The sequence below is a fragment of the Cicer arietinum genome, chromosome 4 (genome assembly GCF_000331145.2).
Source record: "Cicer arietinum cultivar CDC Frontier isolate Library 1 chromosome 4, Cicar.CDCFrontier_v2.0, whole genome shotgun sequence".
Taxonomy (NCBI): Eukaryota; Viridiplantae; Streptophyta; class Magnoliopsida; order Fabales; family Fabaceae; genus Cicer; species Cicer arietinum.
Genome location: NC_021163.2, coordinates 26796457 through 26810389, shown reverse-complemented (window position 1 = coordinate 26810389; position 13933 = coordinate 26796457). Strand labels below are relative to the sequence as shown.

Genomic DNA, 13933 nt, shown 5'->3' with positions numbered 1-13933 from the left:
GTACATAAGTAATGAGGTGAGGTGCAAACAAAGACAATTTAAACACCCACTAAAATGGTAGAGGTGCTTAAGCAATAATGACACTTAAACATCCAATTGGTTGATTATACCACTAATTAAAGGCATAATTAAAATTGAACCCCTTTTCAATAAGTCAACAAAACAGGAGTTTAATACAAATATGACATACACTGAATTCTAATATAGACATAATAAAAAAAAAAAAATATACACAAATATAAAGTATATTGTATATACTATATAGTTTATATTTTATTTGTGGCTAGAATTGTTCTTTTGTTTATAGAGATAGTGCAACAATCCAGACAATTTTGATTATGTATACAGAAACAATGTTAGTTAAGTTTTCGTCCAAAAAAAAAATGTTTGTTAAGTTAAATGGTATGGTGCATGGTGCTGCACCCTGGGCATTACATGACGAAAACAATTTGACGTACAATACAAGACAAAACTAGCATCTTATAAATTATCATCTATATTTATTATATTTTTCTTTGATCAATATTTTTATTAAGAATTATATTGAAAACAATTATTAATTCAACTACATTATTTAAAGATAAATTTCTGTGATTAATCATTCTCGTTCGATCTTATTCACTTCTCACCATCTTCAAAAGCTTTGGTAAGGAAAGGGAGAATGAGTTTTTCTCATCACCCACCAACAATATTTGATGATTACTACCATAATGAATAAGTGTGTAAGAGCACCTCGTATCATATAAGGTCAAACTTTATTTTTTTATAAATTGACTATTGGAGTATGCCACGGTTAGTGGCGGAGTATGAATTAAAATATTTAAGTGGTTAAATTTTTAAAATTTTAATGGATTAATAAAAAGTATAATATTGTATTGTATATAAAAAATTTAAATTGTAAATTTACAAAAATATATTGAAGATCAAACTTTTAATGTTTATTATAGAAAGGTAATAAATTAAATTTTGATTGACATTTTTAATAATTAAAAATTAAGTAAATAACTTTTAGTTCATATACACATATCTAGGTCCTTTAACGCTTATTATAGAAATGTTATATCAAATAGATTCATCTTTATTAGTCAAATTATAGTTCAAATGTCTCTTAAAAAAATTAAAAACTAAAAAATATATTTTTTTTAAAATTATTAGTGATTTTGAAATGGCCGTGACCAATTGCAATTTTATATCTTTAAAAGATATCAATTAAAAAATTTTAAAGAGTCAATGGTTTGAAACGTTAGAGTTATAAAAATATTTTAGGTTCACTCCTGTTTCTATTGAAATTAACCACTAATTATAAGTATTGATATTAAAAAAAAATAACTAAACAATTGAAAATAACATAATTATTTAGTCTACATTTATCATGTTGAAGTTTCTCTTAATTCACACTCTAACCATAATTTTTCGGTACATATATATCACACGTCTTACACAAGTTAATTATTATTGTCAAAGAAAAAATAATTGGATAAACCGTAAAGAATTTCAGTTATGATAAAAAGTCCAAAATTAATTCTTAAACCTGTGATCAATTTTTAAAACACCCTGAAGAGAAAAAAGCCAAGAACATCAAAATCAAGCATGTCCGGCAAAGTCCAACGTTCATATTTGAACAAAATTATTAGATTGAAACACCGTCTACACAATCATCATTGTTTTCATTCTGAAGTCACTTAGATCTAGACCATAGAAATTTAGATAGAAGCACCAATAATATTATGTAGCTAGCTGCAATCACCCTTAACCACTCACGAACGACCTCTGCCCGTTTCAGCAGTAACGTGTCCTTTTCGAATTCGTCGACATCATTGTCCACATGTACGGCCAATATAGGTGACCTAAGATAATTTGTGTCAAAATAAAAGGTGACCTACGATAGTAGTTACATCCTCCTTCTAAATCCTTGTTTGTTTTATTTTTATTTTGTTTCCAAATAATACTTGTTTAAGAAATCCAACCTAAATCTACTAAGAAAAAAAAAAGAGAAAAGATTCTAACATAAATCTATTTAAAAAAAAACAATCCAACATAAATTTAACCGTAATTCAGTATATATATACTGACTAAAAAAGTTAAAATCAATAAAAAAAAAAGTTAAAATTAATGAAAATATTTTGATAAAATTTGTCTAAAAAAATATTTTGGTTAAAATATAAATTAATTCAATATCTAATATGTAAGAAAATCTTACAATCTCTTCAAACACAAAATCTTACATTTAAAATGATACATATAAGATTACAGTCTCCTCAAAAACAAAATCTTACATGTAAGAAAAGATAAGATATTTACGAAAAGACGGAGTAAATATTAAACATGTTTAAAATACTAGTTACCATTTATAACCAAATATTTTCATCAAAAAATTTTCTAACCTAATATCAGCGGTTCTGAAATAACTTTGCGAGTGGATCTCCAAACTGGGTCCCACCACGATTGCGTAAAAAGCGTATGCTCTTTTTCATCAACAAAACCCAGGCCCACTCTTTCACTGCTATAAAAACCCATACTCCTTCCTTACAAGGAAACTAACTGCATGCTCCCTCTGTTTCTCTTTCAAACAAACATAGCATGGCTTCTCTTGCATTCTCCTTCTTCTTTTTCTTCCTCTCACTCATCGCTTCATCATCAGGTAATAATAAATATTTATTATATAATAATAATATTAAATATATTATCAATTAAACATTGACGTCATTTTTCTGTTTTTTTTTTTTTTGCAGAAGCAGGATCAGTCGGAATCAACTACGGAAGAGTAGCAAACAACCTACCAACACCGACAAAAGTAGTTGAGCTGTTGAAATCACAAGGCATCAACCGCGTGAAGCTCTATGACACCGACGCAACCGTCTTAACCGCGCTTGCAAATTCCGGCATCAATGTCACCGTCGCCATGCCAAACGAGCTTCTCTCCGCTGCCGCCGCTGATCAATCATTCACCGACACGTGGCTCCAAGCTAACATCATAAAATACTACCCCTCAACTCAAATCGAAGCCATTGCCGTCGGTAACGAAGTCTTCGTAGACCCACAAAACACGACAAACTACCTCGTACCCGCTATGAAAAACGTTCACGCTTCACTCGTGAAACAAAACCTCGACAACGCAATCAAAATCTCTTCCCCAATTGCACTCTCCGCTTTACAATCTTCTTACCCGACTTCCTCCGGTTCGTTTAAACCCGAACTAATCGAACCGGTTATTAAACCAATGTTAGAGTTTCTTCGTCAAACCGGTTCTTACTTAATGGTTAACGCGTACCCTTTCTTCGCTTACGCCGCTAACTCAGACACGATTTCATTAGATTACGCACTGTTTAAGGAAAACCCTGGGGTAATTGATTCGGGAAATGGTTTAAAGTATAACAACCTTTTCGACGCACAAATTGACGCCGTTAATGCTGCCATGTCAGCACTTCAATACGACGACGTTAAAGTAACTGTTTCGGAAACAGGCTGGCCTTCATTAGGTGATAATAATGAAATTGGAGCTGGCGGAGACAATGCGGCGTCGTATAATGGAAATTTAGTTCGCCACGTGTTGAATGGGAGTGGGACCCCCTTGAGACCAAGGGACCCACTCAACGTTTTTTTGTTTGCACTTTTTAATGAGAATCAGAAAACGGGTCCCACATCGGAGAGAAACTACGGGCTTTTTTATCCAAGTGAAGAGAAAGTTTATGATATTCCATTGACGGTGGCTCAGGTTAATAAATCGTCGTTGTCACCGCCGTCTGGGACAGGAAGGAGTCAGGTTCCGGTGACTGGTGACGTGTCTCCATCGAATGCTGGAGTGACGTGGTGTGTGGCTAGTGGTGATACTTCTGAGGAGAAGGTGCAACACGCGCTTGATTATGCGTGTGGAGAAGGTGGGGCTGATTGTGCTCCGATTCAACCGGGTGCCATGTGTTATAATCCTAACACGTTGGAGGCGCATGCTTCGTATGCTTTCAACAGTTATTATCAGAAGAAGTCACGTGGTGTTGGCACGTGCGATTTCGGTGGTGCCGCTTATGTTGTCACTCAGGCCCCTAGTAAGTCATTAACAATTTTTTTGTAATATTTTTTATCATAATATTAATTATCAATTAATTAAATTAATTGTGTTTTTGTAAATGTGTGTTTGCAGGGTATGGAAAGTGCGAATTCCCTACGGGATACTGAAAGGACAAAGGACGGAAGAGGAGTGGGTAGATTAGGTGAATCAAGTATATATTTTGAAATACCTTGATTTATTTGAAATTATAGATTATAGTTTTTGGATTATTTGATTGGGATTTTGGTGGTGTTTTAGCTTTTATTTAATCTTGTTTTACTTTGGTGGAACACGTCTAACGTGAATTGGATTATTTTTCTTATAGTTTCTTCGTGAATATTTTATCTGTTCTCATTTATAATATAAAAAATATTACATATTAAATATTTATTAGTAATATTAAAAAGATAAATATCTTAACTATAGATATAAAAGTAATTTAAATGCACTTCAATATTCATAATAATTTTTTATATATAAAACTAAAAATTGTTCAAAAATTCTCTTATATATAAAATAAGAAAAAAAATTATTTTTTTTATAATATTAAAATTAATAAATATTCATTGGTAGTAGTTAGGAGGACGATCCATTTCTTTAACATACTTGTTTGTAATTATTATCAATATCTCTTTACGTTTTATCAAAGATTCGGCTTATTGTATTCCTTTTAAAACATCAAGTTGCGTTGAAGGATAATGTGCAACAAAAATAAAAGAAGAAGATAATGTATCAAAATACGCAAGCATACTTTGAAATGCACGCTCTAAATGTTGCCATGGAGTACCGTCCAATTCTAAATATTTTTTTTTTGGACTTAAAAATAGAAAGAAATAATAATTAGAAATATATTAAAAAAATTGTTTTTAAATCTTAAAAATTGAAAAATTATTCTTTTTAATATAAAACTTCCACTTTTGTAAGTTAGTTAGACCTTCTTTTTAATTAACTTTGTTGGTATAATAGTGGGCCAAAGATCCATTAACTTATTTTAGATATATTTATATATAATTATAAATAATAAATTGAGGTTGGTTGTTATGTATAATCAATGTAAAATGTTTAAATTCTAATAAATAACTCAAATAAAATCATACCACTCAGTTATTCATTAAATCAACTATAATTTGTAATTAATTCTTAATACTTTTTGACTAAATAATTAATTCTGAATATTATGAATTACTTATGTTATTATTAATAATTAGTTGACATTATCGAATGTGAAAAATTACTTTATCCGTGTAAATAAGTTCATATATATATATATATAAAAGGAAGATGATTAGTTTACACTGACGTTTAATAAAAATGAGTAAGAATTAATTTTAAAAAAAAAATTGTTACAATATATATATATATATATATATATATATATATACAACTTACTTTAGTTTTCTTTTATATATATATATATATATATATATATATATATAAAATAAGATAATTGATTTATGTTTGATGATATTGTAAAATTACTTTACACCATAAGTGTATAATTACTGCACTCTTATCAAATTATTATTTTTAATATTTGCATTGCGTGAAGTTATTGTTGATGATGCGGATGTAAATCATATCAATCTTTTGATTGAAATCCTTTGATACTTTAAAGATTGTATTATTTGTTTGTAGGTTGTTTTTAAATAGGTTGTCGATAAAAGATAATTTATTTTATCTGCAAATTATACAAAAATGAGCTTTGTGGTTTGGATTGTGATGAGATAAAATCGAATGGTCGCTTGTTTTTTTATTGTCCTTGGTTTGGGATTGTATGGTTTGGTGTCTTGGATTGGTTAGGGTTGTCGGATGTTTTTTTAAATAATTTAATTAATCATGCTAATCAGTTTAGATTAGTCTTTTGAGTTGTGTCGGGTGTTGCACTAAAAATTTAATTTAATTTAATTTCAAAACAGGTTGTCGATAATTTATTTTATCGGCAAATTATACAAAAATGAGCTTTGTGGTTTGGACTGTGATGAGATAAAATCAAATGGTCGCTTGTTTTTTTTATTGTCCTTGGTTTGGGATTGTATGGTTGGTGTCTTGAATTGGTTAGGGTTGTCGGATGTTTTTTTAAATAATTTAATTGATCATACTAATCAGTTTAGATTGGTCTTTTGAGTTGTGTCGGGTGTTGCATTAAAAATTTAATTTAATTTAATTGGCAACTATTTTATCTATTTGGAAGACAATAAATGAGGTAATCTTCCGCCAGCATGTGCCGAATGTCGATCTAATGATAGAAAATTTTAAACTTTTTTATCTTAGGGTTGGCTTAATTAAGACACATACTAGAGATTTTAACTATGTTTATTTTCAATTGTGTAATCATCCTTTGAAATTCTTAGGATTTGAGAGTGGATAACTGTAATTTTTTAGAAATCTATGTTGGTTTGTTTGTAGTGCGCTTAAATTTTTTAAAGTTGAGTTATGTAACTTTGTAATTTTTTTATTCTGACATCTCTTGTGTTTAGATTTTTTTTTTTGAATTATTTGTGCCTTGTTAAAAAACAAAGTAATGTACTATATTCCAATAAAAATTAATTTCAGTATCACATTAAAATATCATCTAATTTATAAATATTTATATTTTTTTATAAATAAAGAGTTACATAATGTTTTACTCAACCTTACTATAAATATTAAATTTCTGCATTATAAATAAAGATGGTGTGTTCAAAGTAGGGAAGACCTTATGAATTTGTCAACACTTGTGCATTAGGTTATATGCAGTCACATTTTGTCAGTTGTATTCAAGATTTAATTGTTTAGATTTTAAGAGCCATTTTTTTGTTAAATAAATCAAAATCTTCTTTAAAATTTAGATCGTATTATCTTGATTAGATGACCGAGATCAATATAATGCAACATATAACTCAAATTCAAATACTTACAAATAAATTTACATTTACTTCAGTGTAAAGTTTAAATATTTGCATAGTTATTTATCTTCTTCATCTTCATTTTCATCTTTTACATACAATTGTCAATTTCTTCTCTCCAAATTGTCAATAAAAGACAAGACACATCACTACGCGAAAAAACGGTTTTTACAGCGCTTTTTTTAAGCCATTTACAGCGCTTTTTCAAAAAAATAAGCGCTGTGGAAACGAGCGCTGTAAATGATACAACAGCGCTTTTATAAAAGCGCTATAAAACATGTAAATACAACGCGCGCTTGTTATGCACATTTTACAGCGCTTCTTCACAAAAAGCGCTGTAATATGCACCCCGTCATATGAGTTATGGGTGTGCATATTACAGCGCTTTCTCACAAAAGCGCTGTAATATGCCCACCCATAATTTCATATATGGGTGTACATATTACAGCGTTTTCTCGAAAAAGCGCTGTAATATGCCCACCCATAATTTCATATATAGGTGTGCATATTGTACGAGAAGGTCGTGTGCACGAGGAAACTGTCAAATAAATACTCATTCTTGTCTCCGCATAAGATGTCGATGTTCAAACTCGATCCAGACAATGTAAAACACTACATTGTAGATATGTTTTTAAGAAATAAAGAAAGTGATAAATTGTTCTTGGCACCATATAATTCAGGGTACGTAATTTTATCTTTTTTAATTGATGAGAATTTAATTTATTAGTTGTCTATAAACAAAATTGCTTAACCAATTTTTTGTTGTTGTAGGGCACATTGGGTGCTATTTGCAATCAATGCGGTCTCTGAAGTGATATACTATTTGGATCCCGTGCACGGCGATTACACCAATCACCCCGGAATAAAGAATATGCTCGACACGTAAGTAATATTCATTTATTTCTTACATATATATATTTATATATATATATATATAAATATATATATGTAAGAAATAAATGAATATTACTTACGTGTCGAGCATATTCTTTATTCCGGGGTGATTGGTGTAATCGCCGTGCACGGGATCCAAATAGTATATCACTTCAGAGACCGCATTGATTGCAAATAGCACCCAATGTGCCCTACAACAACAAAAAATTGGTTAAGCAATTTTGTTTATAGACAACTAATAAATTAAATTCTCATCAATTAAAAAAGATAAAATTACGTACCCTGAATTATATGGTGCCAAGAACAATTTATCACTTTCTTTATTTCTTAAAAACATATCTACAATGTAGTGTTTTACATTGTCTGGATCGAGTTTGAACATCGACATCTTATGCGGAGACAAGAATGAGTATTTATTTGACAGTTTCCTCGTGCACACGACCTTCTCGTACAAAAACCTTCAATGAAAATTTTAAACTAGATTAATTACCAATACATTTAATTAATTACAAATAAATGCAATTAAAAGTATTTTTTACCTTATGTACAAGCTGATTACAGTAACACTCAGCTCCTTATGTTCGAGAAGATCGTACATTTGCTCCTTTTCGAGGTATTCAATATACTCATCTCCAAAGATGTCTTGATTCATTTGTACAATGGGCGAATCGTTGCTGCTGCCCATGTTCCTTTTTATTTGGATGTCAAGACACGCCCCGTATTTACCAAGGCGTGGCTGACTTTTATTAGGAGCAGCAGCAGCAGCGACCGATTTTCCCCGATCCAGATTTTTTGTTGCTGCAAGTTTTGCAGCTTTATTACCCTCCAGCCTTTGTAGTTTGGCAGCCCTATTAACCTCCAATTTTTGAGGTCTGCTGCCTTTTTTTGGCTGTAGGGGTGGTTTATTTATTTGGACCTACAAAAATGAGGTAAAATGTTAGTTTATTGAATCTGAAAAAATAAAAAACCTTAGGCAATAAATGTGACAAACCTTTTCGGGAGATGTAACTGATTTGTCCTTGGGAATCTTTTTTTCGAGGGCAACAAGGTGTGTGGGCCATGCCACGTAACTGCCAATAGCGTCGCTTAAGAACTTCATATCTCCATCGTTGTCCGGTATGGGCAACGGTGCAGTTGGTTCGAAAGCAACCGTAGGCGATACTTTGACATGGCCCGCGGGGATCGGAATATTGTGCAATACTTCTCCCGAAGTATTGTGCAATATTCCTTTTCCCACCTTCCGTTGAGTCGGCGAGGACAAGTATAGGACACATGTAGTGACACCCTACATCAATAGTTAAAACATAAGTACAGTTAATATATAAGTTTGTTTAATACATAAGTAATTACATAAGCAAGTAAGTAGTAAGTAATTAATTACCTCGGGAATACTCTTCAAACCGACGTTGCAACTCCCGGTTTCACTCTCCATTTGTATTTCAGGTTGGAGCTGAACCGGAAGTTGCTTGTCTTTATTCGTATTCACCAAGAGTGCCACTTGCTCCGATAAGATTCTGAGCTTCTCTAATACTTCCTCGTTGGAAGGTTTTTGGCGCTTCTCTTGAGGAAAAAAGCTTTTGGGAGTTACGCCAAATCCTTTCCCCCTCACTCGACCGGAATACTCAGGGACATTAAACACTTTCCCAAGAATGTCCCTGCACGTATCCTTGTTGCCCTCTTGAGTTTCAGAACTTTGTTCAATAGTTTCCTAAAATACATGTAACATTAAAAAGATAAGTTCAATAGCATTTTTAAAATACAATATTAAAAAATATTAAAGTGATAATATACTTACACAAAGTTCTACAACTTTCTTGACATTTTCATTATCAACCACTCCTTCTTTGTTAACACGCGCTTCCTTCCATAAGATATGACGACCCAAGGGTTGATCGGCTTGGGTGTCTTTTCTCTATTCGTTAAAATCATAAACAAAATAATACAAATTAGTTACACACTATAGTTTATAATACAAATTACAAGTGATGTTTAATTACTTACAATTTTTTGTTCAAGGCGTGCATATCCCATACGTGATTTCTTGTATGGGTGTTTTGGGTTGCTTGCCCGTTCGCGATTTGCCTTACTAATATTCTATATAAAAAAAAAATAGCAATTGTGTAAAAATTTAAAATACGCTACGAATATGAATAATAAAACACAAATGCTAATAAATTAATCACTTACGACAAACGCCGGGTCAGAACGTTTGGAAACAAATGCACTCCATTCATCCTTTGATATATAATGTTGATATATCTTTGGAGGTTCAGCATTTGTGTTTCCTTCTCTATCTTTTAGATAGAAATTTGAGAGATGGGATCTAAATCCACGATGGATTTTCCCAGCAACTCTCAAAACATATGACTTTCGTTCCTCATCAAGAACAAAAGTGGTCTGCAATGAAAACAATTATAAGTAATGTATTTTACAGAAAAAAAATTATAAATGACAAAAGAGTAGATCAAAATATTTACTTGAATGTCATTCCAGATGATATCTTTGGCATCCTTCAACGCCTTATCTCTCCAGTTGTCTATTGTTATTGGGACATTTTGACGAACAACAGCCCCAATGTAGCTTACAAACATGGAGCTGTTGGGGTCAACTGGCTGACCACTCTCGTTCCAGCCAACCTAATAAACTCATATAGTAAGTACATGCCCTAAACCCTAAAAAAAGATAAAAAAACACACAGCAAACAGAGTATATATAGTATACCTCAAATTTAATGCCACTGCTCCGTGCTTTAATCACCCTTTGCATGATAGTTGCACCACGTTTGACTTCTTTTTCGTAAGTCTTAGAGGTGCCAACTTCTTCATTTTGAACTTCTAAATCTTTGTTTGTATCCATTTAACTACAACAAGTTCAACATGCACTTTAGTATAACATCAACAAGCTCAACATGGATCATGCATTATTATAAACAAACTCAACATGTATCAGTATATCTTAAAAAAGCTCAACATGCATTCTAATGATTACAAAAATTTAATAACATCAATACCTGAATAATGATGGTTCGAAGAAAGACGAAATGCAAAGAAAAGAGGGTTTGCAGAAAGTTCACAGAAATATGGTTCACAGAAATACGGTTTGAAGAAATACGTAATGAGGGTTACGTATTTCAATGAAAATATATTGTGTGAAATGGGAGAGATGATCTTGGATGGAAATAAGGTTCGAAATGAAGGAGATGATCGTGGAAATAAGGTTCGTAAAGGACGGGATGATAGGGTTTGCAAAAGAAGAGAAGAAATGAAGGTTGAGATGAAGGTTACGTAATGAAGAGGAAACTGAAGAGGTAACTGTTATATATACGTAACACTTTTACAGCGCTTTTTATAAGCCTTTTACAGCGCTTATTTTGTAAAGCGCTCTAAAAGGCTTCTTTAGTTAAATTTTTAAAAGGCTCTTTTACAGCGCTTTTTTCAAATAAGCGCTGTAAAAGACCTCCGTGTGTTATTATGTTATTTGAATGCCTTTTACAGCGCTTTTTTCAAATAAGCGCTGTAAAAGACCTCCGTGTGTTATTATGTTATTTGAATGCCTTTTACAGCGCTTTTTTCAAATAAGCGCTGTAAAAGACCTCCGTGTGTTATTATGTTATATGAATGCCTTTTACAGCGCTTTCACACATAAGCGCTCTAAAAGGCTTCTTTAGTTAAATTTTTAAAAGGCTCTTTTACAGCGCTTTTTTCAAATAAGCGCTGTAAAAGACCTCCGTGTGTTATTATGTTATATGAATGCCTTTTACAGCGCTTTCACACATAAGCGCTCTAAAAGGCTTCTTTAGTTAAATTTTTAAAAGGCTCTTTTACAGCGCTTTTTTCAAATAAGCGCTGTAAAAGACCTCCGTGTGTTATTATGTTATTTGAATGCCTTTTACAGCGCTTTTACACATAAGCGCTCTAAAATGTCTCTTTATGTTAATTTTAAGAGGCTCTTTTACAGCGCTTTTCCCAAATAAGCGCTGTAAAAGACCTCCGTGTGTTATTATGTTATATGAATGTTTTTTAAAGCCTTTTACAGCGCTTTTCCACATAAGCGCTCTAAAATGTCTCTTTATGTTAATTTTAAAAGGCTCTTTTACAGCGCTTTTTCCAAATAAGCGCTGTAAAAGGCCTTATTGTTTTTGTGTTTTGTTATGTTATGTTATTTTTTAAACAAGCTCAACATGCATGCAAAACCCACATAGTAGTAACTGGTCACCACAAAAATCCCTTCCTCTTCACCAAACTCTTCTCCTTTTATGCATCTTCTTCACAAACATCAAAGCTTACTCTTTCACAATTCAATCTCCACCTCAACACCCTTTTTATCTCTTTACATTCTCTTTCCTTCTTAAATCGAAACTTAATTGGTATTCAGGATCATTGCCATGTTGCGAAAAATGGGTTTGTGTCTGGTGTTTTTGGGGATTCCCATGATGCGTACAAGGTGTTTGAAGAAATGGGTTTGTGTCTGATGTTTTTTGGATTCCCATGATGCGTACAAGGTGTTTGAAGAAATGGGTTTGTGTCTGATGTTTTTTGGATTCCCATGATGCGTACAAGGTGTTTGAAGAAATTAGGTGTCTGATGAATATTATTTTTAAAGCTTTTTTACAGCGCTTTGTCAAATAAGCGCTGTAAAATGTCTTTTTTACTCACTTTCAAAAGAGTCGTTTACAGCGCTTTGTGTGAAAAGCGCTGTAAAAGGTATAAAACACTCATTATTTTATTTTTAAAAGGATCTTTTACAGCGCTTTTTAAGATAAGCGCTGTAAAATGTCTCTTTATTTTATTTTTGTGTTTGGTTTATTTGGGTTGGGATGACATTAAAAACATTTTTATCATTGTTTATTGGATTAAAAATATTGTTATCATTGTCTTTATCACAATACTTTAGGAGATGATGAATTATTAGAAATGAGTATTCTGAAGAATCTATATATATATATGCACTGAGCAAAAGAGAATCTCTCTATTCAGTTCAGTTCAGTTCATGTAAATTACTAATTTATATTCAGTTCAGTTCATGTAAATCAAGCTAAATATAAAACACTCATTGTTACATGAACTTGGTATAAAACACTCAAATCAAGCTAAATATAAGCAGAAAATAAATTAATCAGAAAATAAATTAATCAGAACTTAGTATAAAACACTCAATTCAGATTACATGCATATTTACAATAACACAGTTCAGATTACATGCATAGCTTATATAAAACAATTAAACATATATATACATTAAGATGCCCTTCTTCTTTTCCTGGTGACATTCACATTTGTTTGTCCATTTACAATACGAAACGATGGATTAATCCAAATTCCCTCATCATGATCATCTCTAAGATATAAACCATCATCAGTTGAATCAATTTCATGTGGTTGTTGTGATGTTGCAAATAAAAGATCATTACCAACATCTTCATCATTATTGTTATCATCACTTATTTTATTGGTCGATAGGACAACAGACCATTTATCATTAGAAGGATCAGTGACATAAAACACTTGTTGAGCTTGCGACGCTAAAATAAAAGGCTCGTCTTTGTATCCCACCCTATTAAAATCGACAAGCAAGAATCCTGACTCATCAATCCGAACGCCATTATTATTATCGACCCACTTGCAACCAAATATGGGAACACGAAACATTGTGTAGTCTAACTCCCATATGCGCTCGATAACCCCAAAATATGATAGATTTGCATATATTGGGTTTTTGTCTTTTGCACTTGAGACATGCATCGCTTCAGCTACGAGAGTGACTCCACTATTTTGCATAGTGGTCTGATCATCTTGTTCTTTGGTATAAAATGTGTAGCCGTTAATAACATAACCAGTGTAAGAAAAGACATGTAAGCTCGGACCATTTGCTAGCCACCTCAATCTATTTGAAATTGATCCGGGGTCTATATCAAATTTTGACATTATGTGATTTTTTAACCATGTTACAAAACTTCGATTGTGCTCTCGAGTTATCCAATTTTGATTCCTATTCATGTTCAAACGAGATAACTGATCAATGTGTATTGTAACATACGGTTGAACCTCATCATCATTGTGCAGAACATACAATTGTGCCTGCTCCCATTCTGTCCTTGATATAGTCAGTA

At 32.0% G+C, this 13933-nt stretch overlaps 1 protein-coding gene across 1 annotated transcript; it reads left to right on the top strand.

The window, feature by feature from the left end:
- The first annotated feature begins 2500 nt into the window (after positions 1-2500).
- LOC101502654 (glucan endo-1,3-beta-glucosidase 12) lies at positions 2501-4369 on the top strand. The gene is made up of 3 exons (XM_004497593.4): positions 2501-2641; positions 2733-4043; positions 4139-4369. The coding sequence occupies exons 1-3, from the start codon at positions 2581-2583 to the stop codon at positions 4171-4173; spliced, it is 1407 nt and encodes a 468-aa protein (XP_004497650.1). The 5' UTR covers positions 2501-2580; the 3' UTR covers positions 4174-4369.
- Positions 4370-13933: the final 9564 nt, after the last annotated feature.

What these genes read in the sequence shown, in the direction of transcription:
- LOC101502654 (XM_004497593.4), top strand. Translation starts at nt 2,581, where the DNA reads ATGGCTTCTCTTGCATTCTCCTTCTTCTTTTTCTTCCTCTCACTCATC. An exon ending in ACTCATCGCTTCATCATCAG is followed by an intron (nt 2,642 to 2,732) that starts GTAATAATAAAT and finishes TTTTTTTTGCAG; the next exon opens with AAGCAGGATCAGTCGGAATC. An exon ending in TGTTGTCACTCAGGCCCCTA is followed by an intron (nt 4,044 to 4,138) that starts GTAAGTCATTAA and finishes GTGTGTTTGCAG; the next exon opens with GGTATGGAAAGTGCGAATTC.